Genomic DNA, 15364 nt, shown 5'->3' with positions numbered 1-15364 from the left:
CCGTCAACCACCTAAGACCAGCCTCTCCAACGAACTTCCAAAACTCGACTGGTATCTCATCCGGCCCCGTCGCCCTACCCCTTCGTATTCTGCGAACAGCCTGTCTAACCTCTTCTACCTTAAAACGTCTACAATAGCTAAAATCCCGACACTCCTCTGAGTGCTCCAGTTCCCCTAACACAATAGCTCTATCCCCTTCGTCATTCAAGAGCCTATGAAAGTACGACTGTCATCTATTCTTAATGTGGCCATCCTCCACCAACACTCTACCATCCTCCCCCTTAATGCACCTCACCTGATCGAGGTCACGACCCTTTCTCTCCCTAGCCTTAGCGAGTCTAAACAACTTTTTCTCCCCTCCCTTCCCCTGTAACCCTGCATACAGGCTCTCAAAGGCGGCCGTCTTAGCTGCCGTGACTGCTGACTTAGCCTCCTTCCTCGCTAGCTTGTACTCTTTCCTGTTTACCCGCTTCTCCTCTTCGTCCTTACTCTCCACCAACTTGGCATACGCCCCTTTCTTGGTCCCCACTTTCTTCTCCACCTCTTCATTCCACCACCAATCCCCCTAATGGTGCCCGGCCCGGCCCCTAGAAACCCCCAACACCTCACTTGCATTCTCCCTGATGCACCTAGCCGCCCTATCCCACATACTATCCACGTCTCCCCTACACTCCCACACCCCCATTCCCGCCAACTTCTCCCCTATCTCCCACGCATTCACTGGCGTCAAGCCGCCCCACTTAATTCTAGGTCTACACTCCCTGCTCCTCCTCTTTCTATTCTTCTTTATACCCAAATCTATAACCAAGAATTTGATTGATTTCTCAAGCGAAATACATCAACGAAAATGGAAGAAAGAGGATTTCATACATGGTACATAGATGTGAAGAAAGAGAATATAGGGAGGGGGGGAGAGAGATTTGAAATAAGTTTTACAAAATTAAATAAATTAATGTAGGATTAGGAGAAGTCTCCATTGCCTAAAATAACTCCCTAAAAATAGGCTAAAATATCCATCGGGAAATTTTATCCGGTAAGAAAAAATTATTTTTACTTAAATTACAGTATTTTGTAAATAAAAACTAGGTTTTATAAGTAAAAAGTATTATATTTATCTCTTGTAATTTAAGATCTTAAATAATATATGTATGTAATTTTTTAAATAAAAGAAGAACAAAATAAATAATCTTAGTAGCTGAGGTAATTTTATCTTGTTATATTGTAAAAAGGATTATCTGAATTTTCATCCTATTTGTAAAGGTTCAATTTTCCATCCCCTTTCATATTCCCTTAACTACACCAAAATTTAGTAAACCAGAAGATTTGACATCAATAATAAAGTCATACCTATTGTGTCTTCAAAAAATTAAATGAATTCAAAAATTTAATATGTGGAATTAAATATAGATACCTGAAAGACCAACAAATTATAATTGTGCTAGACAACAGTGAATTGTTCAACCTCCACAAACTCAATTTTGCGACTTTTCACTTTTAAAATAACATTAGTTTAACCGCACGTGTTGCGCACGTGTAATTTTTTATTATTTAAAATTAAAATTTAATAACATAACTACATTGATGAACATAATAAGATAACACAACTACTTGCAACAAATTAACAATAATGCAAAGAATTATGGTAAAGTAAAAGATGATAACTTGAAAAACAAGAGTTTTAAGTAAGTGAATTTTTAACAGAAAAAAGATAGATAATAAACTCTTGACTAAAAGAAGTGAAAATTATTTCAAGATAAAAAATGCCCAATAGAATATTAATTTTCTTAATCTCCATCATATGCATGACACAAAAACTCTTGCCATTTTTTGTGTTGAGTCTCTGAACCATTGGCAAACTCATAAGTAGCAAATTAGTCGACATAAAGTGTGATGTGATGGTTATTGGAGTCTTTCTATCCTTAATAAGATATCTCAAATTTTTCAACTTTAATATATAAGAAGAATTTTTTTTCTTGATATGTACTATTAATTAGAAAAAAGAAGACCTTGCTATGCATGTAGTCATAATAAAAAACAGTAACATTTTAAGGTTTCTATAGGACAAACTACCAAATGAAAATCAATATCATGATTCGCCTCTCACTTTTTTCTTTAACAACAACAACAAACCCAGTGTATTCCCACCTAGTGGGGTCTGGGGGGTAAGATGTACGCAGTTCATACCTCTACCTCTGATGAAGTAGAAAGGTTATTTCCGATAGACCCCAGGCTCAAGGCACGAGATACCACACAAACACATAGTGCAGCACAGAAGCAGATTACATAATATAAATACGGCACCCATAAGTAATATAAAGCAGAGGAAAGCAGGGGAAAGCACACAGATTCGTAATACAACATGGAATACGGAACACGGAATCATGACAAGAATAAAACCCCCACCAAGTAATTCCCTACACTAGCGACCCGAACTGGCCCTAATCCTCTGCTGTAATTCGCGTCTTCCAGACCTTCCTATCTAGGGTCATGTCCTCGGTGAGCTGTAACTGTTCCATGTCCCGCCTAACCACCTTACCCCAGTACTTCTTCGGCCTACCCCTACTCCGCCTAAAACCATCCAACGCTAGCCTCTCACACCTACGGACCGGGGCATCCATGCCCCTCCTCTTCATGTGTCCGAACCATCTCAATAGTGCTTCCCGCATCTTGCACTCCACTGAAGTCACACCAACCTTCTCCCGGATAGTCTCATTCCGAACTCTATCCCTTCTAGTCAGTCCACACATCCAGCGCAACATCCGCATTTCTGCCACCTTCATTTTTTGGATGTGGAAGTTCTTAACTGGCCAACACTCCGCTCCATACAACAAGGCCGGACGGACTACCACCCTGTAGAATTTGCCTTTAAGCTTGGGCGGCACCTTCTTATCACACAGCACCCCCGACGCGAGTTTCCACTTCATCCATCCCGCCCCAATACGGTGCGAGACATCCTCGTCAATCTCACCGTTACTCTGGATCACGGACCCAAGATACTTGAACTTGTCCCTCTTACATACCTCCTGAGCTTCCAGCTTCACTACTACCTCATTCTCCCGCCTCACGTCATTAAACTTGCATTCCACATACTCTGTCTTGCTTCTGCTCACCCTGAACCCTTTAGACTCAAGAGTTCGCCTCCACACTTCCACTTTTTTCTTTAACAGCACACTTAAAAATACTTGTGCAAAATTTATGTTGAAGTACATGTAGAATTGTACAGATGTTTTGTCAAAAGTTACGAAAGTAAAACACCAAACCAATCAATCACAAACCAACGTGAACATAAAGTTTTTCGAATATCAAGTTTTATCAACTTCAATTTTTTCCTACCAAAAACAAAACTTCAAATTTTTAAATACTAAATATTATGATTTCTTGTATAGTTCAAATAATGTTACCTTCTTACCATATATTTTAGGACTTCTTAATAATTCATTTTCTAATACAAAAAAAGAAAACCTACCAACACCAATTTACCATAGATTTTACTTTTGCCATATATTTTAGGACTATTTAATCTTTTAATAACTAATCAATAATTGAAAAAAATAAGTAAAAAGACAATTTTATCTATTGCGAAGTCTTTTAATGAATGGTAAAAAGTTGAAATCATATTTTTAAGGTACTTCACACTTTTACTATAGTACTAGTTTAACCGCAAGTGTCTAACACCTGCAATCTTTGATTTAAAATTAGATGATTTTGTCTATTGCGAAGATTTTTAATAAAGTGCAAAAAATTCAAATCACTTCTCAAAGATCCTTCACACTTTAATATAATAATGTAAACATAACATATATTTTATTATAAGTATATATATTTTATCATCAAAAGTTTCAAGTGGTTAATGGATCATTACTTTTGCATTGATCATGCAGTACCTCCTTTCCTTGCTACTAGTGGCTAAGAGAGATACAACGATTTGAACCATAATTGTAGTAAGATTATTATTTTTATATTAATTTTTTTTCTTACTTTAAAGTTAAATATTTAGAAAATCTTTGATTACTTGCTTAAAACCTTTACAAATTTAGTACATCTTATATTTTTCTTATTCTAATGCTTTTATATTTATTTCTAGATTTTTTAAATCTTCTTAAAATCAATTTTAGTTGATTTAAATTTCTTAAATAAATGAAAAAGTTATTAGTTGTTATTAATTTTGATGACTTTTAATAAAAAAATATTCTACTATAAATATTTAATTAATTTTCAACTCTTTAATATTAGAAAAATGGTGAAAAAAATAATTTTGTGTAAAATAGAATTTCAAACAATATTTCTAAGATCATTCACACTTTTAATATAGTATAGATATAAATAGATAGATAAATATATATAGATATAGATAAATTAGTCAAAAAATAGTAATTTCTAAAATTATAACTGGAATAATTTAATGACTAACCAAAAAGGAAAAAAAAAAACCTTTACAACCTTGTTTAGTCCTCCCTAATGGTGTTTCCAATGCTTTATCCGGCCATCCCACTAAAATCTCCAAAATCCTATCGACTGACATGTCGTCAATCCTCCTACCTTCTCTTCATCCTTCACCATGAAAATAAAGCTCTAATAATAAACTCAGCAAAATGAACTGAACTGAACCTCTTGCATTTCCACCCCACCACCACCAAAATGGCTACTTCTTTATCCCACTCTCCACAGCTATTAACTTCATCCTATAAAAAGCAGCCTCACCCATCTTTCTCATTCCCCAGGATTCACTCTTTGTTGAACCAAAACACAAAAATTAATTTAAAGACTCAATCTTTTTCGCCATACCCTGCATATAGTGGGCGTCTTGGTGCACCGGGCTGCCCTTTAAACCATGTGGGTCGTGTTCAAAGTGTATCAAGATCGTGTTCTGACAGTTTTCTTGAAGTAACTGAAGAGGAAGAAGGGGTTTTATTGATTACTACTGAGGAAAAGCCATTGAAATTCCTGTTTTGGGTGTTATTATGGGCTTCTGTATCTGTTGGTTTGTTTGCACTTTCTAGTGATGCTAAAGCAGCTGCTGCTGCTGATTCTATTAGGGCTTCGGGTTTTGGTGTGAAAGTTGCTAATTCTTTGAGGGGTTTGGGTTGGCCTGATGAAGCTGTTGTGTTTGCTTTGGCTACACTTCCTGTTATTGAGCTTCGTGGGGCTATTCCTGTTGGTTATTGGTTGCAACTTAAGCCTGTTGTATTGACAGTGTTCTCTATTCTTGGGTAAGTTCCAGTTTCACAATTCAGTAATTTGGATGAAAGATTGTGCATTTGCTACATTGTCCTGGTTTTAAGTCCTTGAATTGAATGTCTGTTTTGAGCCAAAGGTAGGGGTAAGGTCTGCTTACAATCTAACCTCCACAGATCATCTTGTGGGAGTACATGTGTGTGTTGTTGTTGAATTGAATGTTTGTTTGACGGGTCTATAAGAAATAGTCTCTCTACCTTCGGGGTAGGAGCTGGCGACCGAAATATGTTGTCTTTAAAAAAGATGACACAACTATGCTATGGATATAAAAATGTACATATAGTGCATTATATCCTTTTAACCTGAACCTGAATCCTCAGATCTTTATCTTCTCTCCACCATCGAGTCCCCCCCCCCCCCCCCCCCCTTCCCCCCCCCCCCCCCCCCCAGCCCCCCCCCCCCCCCCACACACACACCTTCTCTCTAGAAAATTCAAATCCAATGGTCCCCCACCCCTAATAATCACACATTTTTTTCGAGAAAAAGACGTATTGGAGGTGCATTCAACGCGTAGGTGACTATTGTATTGTTCAATTTCGCTCAAAAGAAAATGCCAATTTAGTTATTTTTTATCTTTTTTTACATTTTGATAATGTCGATTTGAAATTAATTCAACATAATCCTAGTTGTGTCTCCTACTGAGATTTACTTTGAAAAAATTTCCTACCAATATTTCGATGTCTGTTAAAATTAGTTTTTTAAATATGGAATGCCTATAACTTATTAGGCACTGTGGAAGAGGTGTATAGACCATTTGGGTAACATAAATTATCACTAATATACTATATGTAACTTGATTTGTTCAATGAGAATGCCAACAATTTCACTTATATAGATAAATGAGAAAAAACATCAGATATATCTTGGTAAAGAATATTTTCAAGTTTCAACTGCTAACATAAAACAATTGTCTTTTGGTTTTATATATGGTGAAGCTGGTGAAGGCTAGAAAATATATATCCGTATTGATTGTTAGTTGATATAATACTACAATAGTACACTTTAGCATATGACTTTTGCAGTAACCAAATTCAGGAAAATGTTTAGCCACCACTTCATGCTAAGGAAATGTAAAGGCATGAAATGTGCCAACTGATGGTTAAGTAGGATATTTGATCATGGATGTTTAGAGACTTTGCGATGAAAAGTCTTGATCAACTGAAAAATGAAAGACCGACGTTTAGTCTCTAAAATGTAACGTAAATTATTAGACGAATAACATAAATTAAGTGATCAAGACAAAATGGTCATTTTTTATTTTGTAGGGACATTCGTAATCCAACTTTCAACTATGGAACTTTTCACTTTTAGCATAATATGGTATCATGTTGTTTTGCATGTTGGATAAATTTTTGGGTTTTCTGAAGCTTGTTGTTAACGAATAATAGAAGTTGTTTGTCTTATAAAAAATCTTAATGAAACCTTCTAAATAGAAAAGATATTTATTTTGGAATGAAATAGTTTCAAATAGCAAAATAGAGATATTTAATATTCTCATTGTCACCCATCTAGTTTGGGGTTAAGTCTTAGTAGCATATTTATTTTCTATCCACACGCATCTTAAAAGTATGAATCAAACATTGAGGAACAACCAGTGGTGATGAAATAATTGTACAGTATAAAGACATGTTTTACGACCTTCGTCCTAATGAACTTTGGTGTATAGGTCTATATTATACAACAGATCTTGCATCTTGGGCCCTTTAATGGGTCATTACTTACATTACAGGCGATACACAGGTCGCAACGTTTGTGGACTGGGGATCTTGATAGTAATGACATGGTGTTTCCAAAAATAGTCGAAGTGGCATGGACGATTTTTGGTAGACCCCCCCCTCCCCCATGAGTTCATCATGAGTATATATCTAGTGCGGGGTTATGGGACGTTGTCAGGGTGGGTAGGATACATCTTGACCATAAGCTCATCACAACATTGATTGAGAGGTGGAGGCCAGAGACTTTCACTTTCCACCTACCCTTTGGAGAGGTCATTTGGAGAGGTCATTTTGACCCTGCAGGATATCCAGAATTTGTTTGAACTACGTGGTGAGTGACATGTTGTGGTATATTGATATTTAGTGCATCGTAATTCGGATTGAGCTAGGTTACTAGAAGATCACACTGACTTCACTCCAGTATCGTATCGGGAAATTTTTCGGGTACTAGCGATCTTAACATAGGTGTATTAGTCGAGTATATTCAGCAACAACTAAATTTAACATTCCATTATAGATGACACTCCTGATGACATGGTTCGGATGATCGCTCGACTATACATGTTGATTCTAGGAGCAATCCTATTCCCTAACATAGTTGGGCACCTCTTGAGTCTGTGGTTCTTGTACTTTCTTATTGATCTCAATCAGACATGGACCTACAGCTGGGGCAGCACTATTCTAACCAATCTTTACTGGTCTTAGATACCCAACCAAGAGATAGTAAAGGCCACCACTTCATACCTAGTTGTGGTAATGAAATAATTATATAGTATAAAGACATGTTTTACGACCTTCGTCCTAATGAAATTTCCACCACTTCACACTTTCCACCTATCTTTATTGGTCTTTTTGTCGGGTATTTAAGACCAATAAAGATAGGCTAGAATAGCGTTACCCCATCTGTAGGTCCCTTCCTGGTCGAGATCAATAAGAAAGTACAAGAACTACAGACTCAAGAGATGCCCAAATGTGTTCGAAAATAAGATCGCTCCTAAAATCAACAACATGTACAGTCGAGCGATCCTCCAAACCCTATCATCTGTAATGGGATGTTGATCTAGTTGTTGCTGAATATACTCGACTAATACACCTATCTTAAGACGGCTAGTATCCAAAAAATTCCTCGGTGCTGGAGTAAAGCTAGTGTGATCTTCTAGCAACCTAGTCCAATCCAAATTACGGTGCGGTAGATCTCGATATACCACGGCATGGCCCTTAACACGTAGTCCAAACAAAATTTGGATATCTTGCAGGGTCAAAGTGACATTTTCCAAGGGTAGGTGGAAAGTGTGCGGCTCTGGCCTCCACCTCTCGATCATGGTCGTGACGAGCTTATGGTCACATTGTATCCTACCCACCCTGACAACGTCCCATAACCCCTCACTAGATACATACTCTATGATGCGCTCATGGGGAGGGGGGTTTATCAAGAATCGTCCATGCTGCATCGACTATTTTCTGAAACACAATGTCATTACTATCAAGATCCCCAGTCCACAAACGTTGCGACTTGTGAGTCGCCTGTAATGTAAGTAATGACTTATTAAAGGGCCCAGGATGCAAGGTATGTTGCATAATATAGAACTATACACCAAATTTCATTAGGATAAAGGTCGTAAAACATGTCATTATACTATATAATTATTTCATTACCACTGGTTGTTTCTCAATGTTTGATTCATATTTTTTAGGTGCATATGGATAGACAAGAAAATATGCTACTAAGATCTAATCCAAACTAGATGGTTGACAATGAGAATCTTAAATATTTCTATTTTGCTCACTTGAAATTATTTCATTCCAAAATAAATATCTTTTCTGTTTAGAAGGTTTCATTAAGATTTTTGTATAAGTTAACTTATTTTATTATTAGTTAACAATAAGCTTCAGAAATCCCAAAAATCTATCCAACGTGATATCATATTATACTAAAAGTGGGAAGTTCCATAGTTGAAAGTTGAATTACAAATATGTCCTTACAAAATCAAAATGACCATTTTGTCTTGATCACTTAAGTAATGTTATTCATCTAATAACTTACAGTACATTTTAGAGACTAAACGTCAATCTTTCATTTTTTAGTTGATCAAAACTTTTCAGGAGAAACTCCCTAAACATCCATGATCAAATATCCTAATTATACCATCAATGCATATTTCATGTTTTTACATTTTCTTAGTATGAACTGATGGCTAAACATTTTCCTGAATTTGGTTACAGCAAAAGTCAATACTCTAAAATGTACTATTGTAGTATTATATCAACCAACAATCTATACGGATATATATTTTCCGGCCTTCATCATATAAAAAGACAATTGTGTTATGTTAGCTGTTGAAAACAAGATATATCCGGTGTTCTTTTCTTATTTATCTCTGCAAGAAATCAAGTCACAAATAGTATATTTAACCAATGGCCCGATACACCTCTGCCACAATGACTAATAAGTTATAGGTCTTCCATATTTAAAAAAACTAATTTTAACAAAACATCAAAATATTGGTAGGGAATTTGTTCAAATGCATATAGGAAAGCAATGAGCCAATTAATTAATTGCCTATCAGTTCCATAAAAGAACAGCTAAAATTTTTCATATTTGAACTGTCATTTGACACTGAATTGGAAACACCTGTCAGTTCCATACAAGAAAATCTTTGCTTATAAAATGCAATATGTGAATATTGTTGTGTCATTTTTCTTTAAAGTGTGTTCTTAATCACCGATATTGGGAACTCTAGACTAGATAGGGAAAACTTTATATCCTCTTCCACAAAGGAGAAAAAAAAAGTAGGAGGAGATAAGATCAAGAAGTGCGTAGGAAGTGAACACACCATGCTTTTGTGGTTAATTACTAACACCTTCCAAGGAAAGGTTACCTCTTTCAAGAAACTTTGATCCTATCATCGTTACGGAAGTCATGAAGTAGCATCGGTCATGTATGCTTGCTTTAGCAGTCAATAGAAACAAAAGGCAAAAGCTGCACATACGAAAATCAAACTGGTGGTGCGAATTTATTAAGCCTAACGACGTTTATTCACTCTGTACGAATGACAGCTAAAACATGCTGCATTTTCTTCTTTTTACTTTAACTAAGGTAGTTAAGAACACTTTGCAAGGAAAACAAGTAGAAGTCTGCCTTGACCTTCTAACATCCTTCAAAGGATTGATCAACCAGAAGCCTTATAAAATAGCAAATTCAGAACACACAAGCCTTGTAAAGCAAAACATTTTAGTTGCACACTAAATAATATTCAAATGTAATGTCATAGGAAAAGATTTTTTGTATCATATATTGCATATTAAATGGTTTGATAGGTGGAAAATTTATATATAAATGGTAATGTCAGGCTCCACTGTGTGGGACTACACTAGGTATGTTGTTAGATAAGTTGTCTTTTGACTTTGGGTTAAAGCAAATTACTATTGGAAAATAGGTCGTGCTTGTCATCTTCCTCTAATTCTGCTTGGCTGAATTGTCTTCAAATACAAAATGGAGCAAATATTGGCCTTCTAGTCAAACTTAAGAGTTACATTCTCCACTTATTTCACAACTTAGTATACTGTAAAGTAATTTGTTGTGTCAATTAGATCTTAAGGCGCGCTTCTCGAATAAATCCTTGTTTTTGTAGGTCCATGGGAGCATACACCATCGAGTTTCCTGGTCATATCCCTCTTTGGAAGATGAATAGAGGAGCTTGTTTGGGAACCATGTTTCTTTTAGCACAATATTCTTGGCAAAATATTTTTTTCAACAAATATGTCTAGTTCTTATCATGACACCAACAAAATAAATCTTCGTAGGGGACACAACTAGGATTATGTTGAATTAATTTCAAATGGACATGCTACATTGAAAGAGGAGATTATCAAAATGTACTAAAAGATACTTAAATTGACGTTTTTCAGAGCGAAATTGAACAATACAATTGTCACCTGCGCGTTGAATGCACCTCCAACATGTTTTTTTCCTTGAAAAACATGTGATTATTTGGGGAGGGGTAGGGGAGACCATTGGATTTGGAATTTTTAGAGAGACTTTTTTTTTTTTTTTGGGGGGGGGGGGGGGGGGGGGGTGGGGGGGGGGGGGGGAGGAGGAGAAGATGAAGATCTGCAGATTTGAGGTTAGGTTCAAAGGGTATAGTGCACTTTATATAGTACATTTATTTTGTACACTATATATATTTTTTCATATAGTGCAACAACAACAAACCTAGCATATTCCCACAAAGTGGGGTCTGGGGAGGGTAGGGTGTACTCAGTCCATGCCACTACCTCTAAAGAGGTAGATTTTTTCATACAGTGCACTATATGAAAAAAATTTTGATAGTTCACCATATGGAAAGAAATGGATAGTGCACTTATCCACTTTTCTACAACTTTAAAGTCGTTAGCGTTGTGTCATTACAAAAAATGGATGTAGTGCACTAAGCTTATTTTGGTCACTTTTTATATTCATGGTATTGTTGTGTCGTTCTTTTAAAGTGGCGGCATATTTCGGTCGCCAGCTCTCGAGGTAGTGATACGGTTATAATCTACCCTACTTTATGGAAGTACATTGGGTATGTTGTTGAATTGAATGTTTGTTTTGAGCCGAGGTTCTATTTGAAATAGCCTCTCTACCTTGGTGGTAGAGATAAGGTTATAACCTGCTCTTCCCAGATCCGGATCTTTATGGAAGTACATTGGTATGTTGTTGTTGTTGAATTGAATGTTTGTTTTGAGCCAAGGTTCTATTTGAAATAGTCTCTCTACCTTTGAGGTAGAGGTAAGGAGCGTGGACTATACCTTCCACAAACACCACTTTGAAGGGAGTACACTGGGAGTGTTGTTGTTGTAGAATTGAATGTCTGTTTCGAGTTAAGGGTCTATCGGAAATATTTCGTTAGTTTTGAGATAGACGTAAGGTCTGCGTACGCTCTATCCTTCCCAGGCCCCACTTTGTGAGAGTGTACACTTGGTACATAGTAGTTGTTGAATTGAATGTCTGTTTCGAGCGGAGGGTCCATTGGAAACGACGTCTCTACTTCTGAGGTAGAGTTAAGGTATGTGTACACTCTACTCTATCCTCCCTAGATCCCACTTCCTGGGACTACACTAGGTATTTTTTGTTCTTGTTGAATTGAATGTCATCCTTAAAAGTAATTTTGCTCTCTGTACTGCAGTTTTACTAATGTTGCTTGCAATTGTGCTGCAACTTGAATGTTAGCTACTGGTAAACAAGCATCCAGTTGTTAATACTGGTAGTTGGAGTATCAATTACTGTGAAAATGATGTCTATATATGATCGTTTTTCAGTATTTTAGACTGCAGAAGCTATAGGGTCTGTGTTACTTCTTATTTGCGAGTGAATGGTAGTGTTTCGACAAGTAGCTAATTCATGAAAAAGGATGTAACTTCCGGATCTTTCAGAATTGTTAGTCAACTGTTTTCGATTGGGGCAGTTGACAATTGAAACCGATTTTGACTATTTTCAGTTGATAATCAAGCTGATGCTGCATTTGTGGGAGCATAATTTTTGAAAGTGATGTCTGAGAATTATGAAAATAAAAGATCACTAATGACTTAATAAATACAACACGAATCTATTTATATTGTGAGATACAGTTCAAATCTTTTACTTGACCTATGCCTAGAACTAATGCGTGCAATACAACATGCAATGCATATCTAACAAAGTATAAGTAACTATCAAACAATCTCAATAGCGATTTATTTAGGTTAATTAGACTTTGGAAGCTATAGTGACCATGTTAATTTTACATGAGTTGAAAAGGTAGCTTTTGGATTGCGGCTCATTTTCTGTTTGCTAACAATCAAGAACCGGTGCTTCATCTGCAGGAACATGGTTCCTGTCCCCTTCATTGTGCTCTACTTAAAGAAATTAGCAATCTTCCTTGCTGGAACGAACAAGTCAGCATCAAAGCTTTTGGATATGTTGTTCGAGAGGGCCAAAGACAAGGCAGGTCCAGTGAAAGAATTTCAATGGCTTGGTTTAATGCTCTTCGTGGCAGTTCCATTCCCCGGAACCGGAGCTTGGACAGGTGCTATCATAGCTTCTGTGCTAGATATGCCTTTCTGGTCTGCTGTTTCAGCAAACTTTGTTGGCGTTGTCTTTGCTGGCCTACTAGTGAACTTGCTGGTGAATCTTGGACTGAAATATGCCATTATAACCGGCATAATACTTTTTGTTATTTCAACATTCATGTGGAGTATCCTTCGAAGTCTTAAAAGTTCTCTGAGCTCATCAAGCTGATATCAAATCCTGTAGAAGTTTTGAGGTGATCAGTATTAACGCATTATGGATAATACAGAAACGGAGAATAGAAAGAGAAGTCCTTTTTCTTTCTCAAATTCATCAGTATTACAATTTTTTCTTCGCGTATTGCTATTATTTGTATTGGGATCCATCACATCGTCTCTTCAATCTAGAATGCATCAACCAGGTGAATTCACTTGTCTCGCACAATTCTTCTAGTTATGCCTTTTCGCCTTTACTTTCTGTATTCTTATATGCAATGATAGTGATGGAGTACTTCGGATCAACAAAATTCTAAAACTATGTAACCAACTGGTACTTCATTGGTTTTCCTTGCCACTGGTATGGTTTAGTTGGATCATTTTAGAAGATCTTCCGCCTTCCAAGAGAGACAAAATTTATAAGTATGCATTATGTGGGATTGCAAAATTATTGAACAAGCATAGAGTTTGTTTTGAGGATTATCCAGATCATAAAATTTTACATCACAGCATACTGATGAAATAATGACATCTATTTAAAACATATATGCCATGGTTTCTTACTTTGATAGGGTACAAATATTTTGGCCGGTTTCATGTAGCTTCACAAAGATTTTTTAGAGTAAAATCTCCTTGTGTTGCAGGACCCATAGTAACAGCTATGAATGTGCTCAATTCTTTGTTCGACACTGCGCCACCATTTTCTCTTTTCCAGAGTCATACCTGGATGCGCATGTAAACAAAATTTGGGAAAGATGAAACGTCTTAAGTATATGGTATGCACACATGTACGCAGATATTTGTGTATTCATGGATATACGCCTCCTACCGTTATCACCATTCTCAACCTACTACACTCATCCTCCTCAAACACCACCGCAGTTTATGTACATAGATAGACACCTCCTGGCATTCTCAACTCAGTAAACCGTCATCCTCCATTCAAACACCACCATAGTTCCATCATCCCACGGCAATTTATAGCACCCATACACACTTCAAGAAGTTATTTTACTCACCACCACCATTTGAATCCAAAGAAAAAAGGTTTAGGATCTGAAACGGAGGAGAGCTGTGCTAATGTGCTTGGTTACCCTTGTACTTGTGTTCATGGTTTGACTAAAAAGGCAACCAAACCGATTAAACAAACCAACATTTGGTTTGGTTTGGTTTGGTTTGGTTTGATTTTAAATTTTAAAAGCGGATGATATTTGGTTCGGTGTTAATTTTATTAAAAAATAATTGAATAAGTAATCAAACTGAATCGATAAATTATACACTTACATAAGTTTTATAATTATTTGAATATATGATATTAGCTTTTCATAAATAACTACGAATATTTTATGTCTTTTGATCATTAATTTGATCTTACTCTACTTTCACATGTATTACAACACTGTTATAGTTCCATTTTTAAAAATATTCCGAAATCCAACATTCTTTTATCTAATGGGGTGTGCTATATTGTCGCTTTTTAATTTTCTTTGCCGAGACATCCATCTGCTCTTCAATGCCTTGCCCATTTGATTTTTGTAGAGTTAACCATTCTATTTAAAGTTGTATCTTAGTTTTGTGCAGTGACGGACCTGGGATTTAAGGAGTGTGGGTGTGTACTACAGAAAAAAATAAAAAATTACCTCAACATGCCAGTGCACCTAATCAACTTCTTGTTTAGTGGGTGCTTTTATATAATTTATACTTATTTTCGTATATTTTTATTGTAATTATACCTATTCCGTATCGAGTTTAGTGGGTGTCGGAGCATCCAAAAATGATGTGTAGGTCTACCCCTGATTTTGTGGATGTTAGACATGTGATGTGGAGTAACCTCTATATAGCTATGCAACTTATACATGTTAAAACATCGGAATAGTATTGAAAAATACTAGAAGAATTTTATATATTCATCTTAAGATAGTAAAGAAAATCGTTGATTATGAATGTTCATTTGAAATAATTATCTCATGTTATCGTAATTTTACCACTATCAATTTATCAGCTAGTTAAAAATCAAATCAAACTGAAAAATTTAAAAACCAATTAAAATGGTTTGGTTTTGATTTTAGTCAAAAATCAATTCAAACTGAACCATGAACATGCATGGCCCTGGTAACTCTTTTTAACTCAACCTGTCAAATAGGCTAAATCGTGCAAATAACTGTAATATGGTT

At 36.1% G+C, this 15364-nt stretch overlaps 1 protein-coding gene across 1 annotated transcript; it reads left to right on the top strand.

The window, feature by feature from the left end:
- Positions 1 to 4418: 4418 nt before the first annotated feature.
- Positions 4419 to 13419, top strand: LOC107848202. The gene is made up of 2 exons (XM_016692909.2): positions 4419 to 5210; positions 12792 to 13419. Exons 1-2 carry the CDS (start codon positions 4639 to 4641, stop codon positions 13204 to 13206), a joined length of 987 nt encoding a protein of 328 aa, XP_016548395.1. The 5' UTR covers positions 4419 to 4638; the 3' UTR covers positions 13207 to 13419.
- Positions 13420 to 15364: the final 1945 nt, after the last annotated feature.

The sequence above is a fragment of the Capsicum annuum genome, chromosome 11 (genome assembly GCF_002878395.1).
Source record: "Capsicum annuum cultivar UCD-10X-F1 chromosome 11, UCD10Xv1.1, whole genome shotgun sequence".
NCBI lineage: Eukaryota > Viridiplantae > Streptophyta > Magnoliopsida > Solanales > Solanaceae > Capsicum > Capsicum annuum.
The sequence above is the reverse complement of the archived record's forward strand: the minus strand, read 5'-3'. Positions and strand labels throughout refer to the sequence as shown.

Excerpts from the sequence above, each read along its gene's own strand:
- LOC107848202 (XM_016692909.2), top strand. The coding sequence starts at position 4,639 with ATGGCTACTTCTTTATCCCACTCTCCACAGCTATTAACTTCATCCTAT. Across the intron at positions 5,211-12,791 it reads ACAGTGTTCTCTATTCTTGG|GAACATGGTTCCTGTCCCCT; the intron begins GTAAGTTCCAGT and ends CTTCATCTGCAG.